General features: G+C 54.0%; 1 protein-coding gene across 1 annotated transcript; it reads right to left on the bottom strand.

The window, feature by feature from the left end:
* Positions 1–25: 25 nt before the first annotated feature.
* On the bottom strand, positions 26–833 carry LOC122335315 (serine/arginine-rich splicing factor 6-like). Its single transcript, XM_043233154.1, has 2 exons — positions 730–833; positions 26–488 (listed from the first exon to the last, which is right to left on the bottom strand). Exons 1-2 carry the CDS (start codon positions 801–803, stop codon positions 254–256), a joined length of 309 nt encoding a protein of 102 aa, XP_043089089.1. The 5' UTR covers positions 804–833; the 3' UTR covers positions 26–253.
* Positions 834–858: the final 25 nt, after the last annotated feature.

Here is an 858-nt window from a genome sequence, read left to right as displayed (position 1 = left end):
CTTTTTTTTTTTTTTTTCCCTCCCCTCCGGAGTAAACGGCAACCTTTGAAAGAAAAAGCGTGGGGTGTTCCCCGTCGTTAACGGTGTCTGCATGCATCTTTCTACAATAAAAACGGCTGGCGCTCCGCTCGTCTTTGACTAGAAAAATAAAGCCATCTTTACACCGCGCTTCTCCTCACAACACGCCGTCTTCCGGGAACAAGCAGAAGCCGCTGCGGCGTCACGATGAACCGCGGGACGGGGTCCGGGAGCTTCAGCGGCCTCCGGACTTGCGCCCGGCCCAGGACCTGGATCTGGAGCGCGAGCGGGAGGCGGAGCGAGCGCGGGCTTCTTCCTCGCGGGGGCCGGCCGAGGCCTGCAGCTCCTCCGCCGGCGGACTGGCCGATCTGGACCGGGAGCGCCGGCTCTTCGTCTTGTATTTGGAGTCGCGGGACGGCGAGCGCGAGGCCGACCGGTGGCGTCTGCGGCCGTGATCACGTGACCTGTGTCTGAACACACGAGAACGCGCCGCTGAGCTTCACGCACGGGTTTTCAGGTCATTTTGGCCGACAGCAATACATATTTCCCTTTGTTTTGAAATCAAATATGATATGCATGCGTGTATTTATGCGTCTCGGAAAGTGTGCGTTTACATTTTAAGACTTGTTTGGCCAGTTCTGATCATGTGCAGAGAATAGAAACCTTTAGAAAGAAAAGCGTAGCCTCTGGAGGGAATAAAGTGGTTTTTACCGGTCGTTCTCGTGACTTCTGCTCCTCCGGTGTCTGCCGTGAGACCGAGAGCTGTCCAAACACAAAACACACATCAGAAGCACGGTTTAAAAAGACAAGTTTCTAATTTAACAGCAATTTTATTTCTAA

The sequence above is a fragment of the Puntigrus tetrazona genome, unplaced genomic scaffold (genome assembly GCF_018831695.1).
Source record: "Puntigrus tetrazona isolate hp1 unplaced genomic scaffold, ASM1883169v1 S000000749, whole genome shotgun sequence".
Classification (NCBI taxonomy): domain Eukaryota; kingdom Metazoa; phylum Chordata; class Actinopteri; order Cypriniformes; family Cyprinidae; genus Puntigrus; species Puntigrus tetrazona.
Note: the sequence above shows the minus strand (reverse complement) of the source record. Positions and strands in the feature narration are given on the sequence as shown.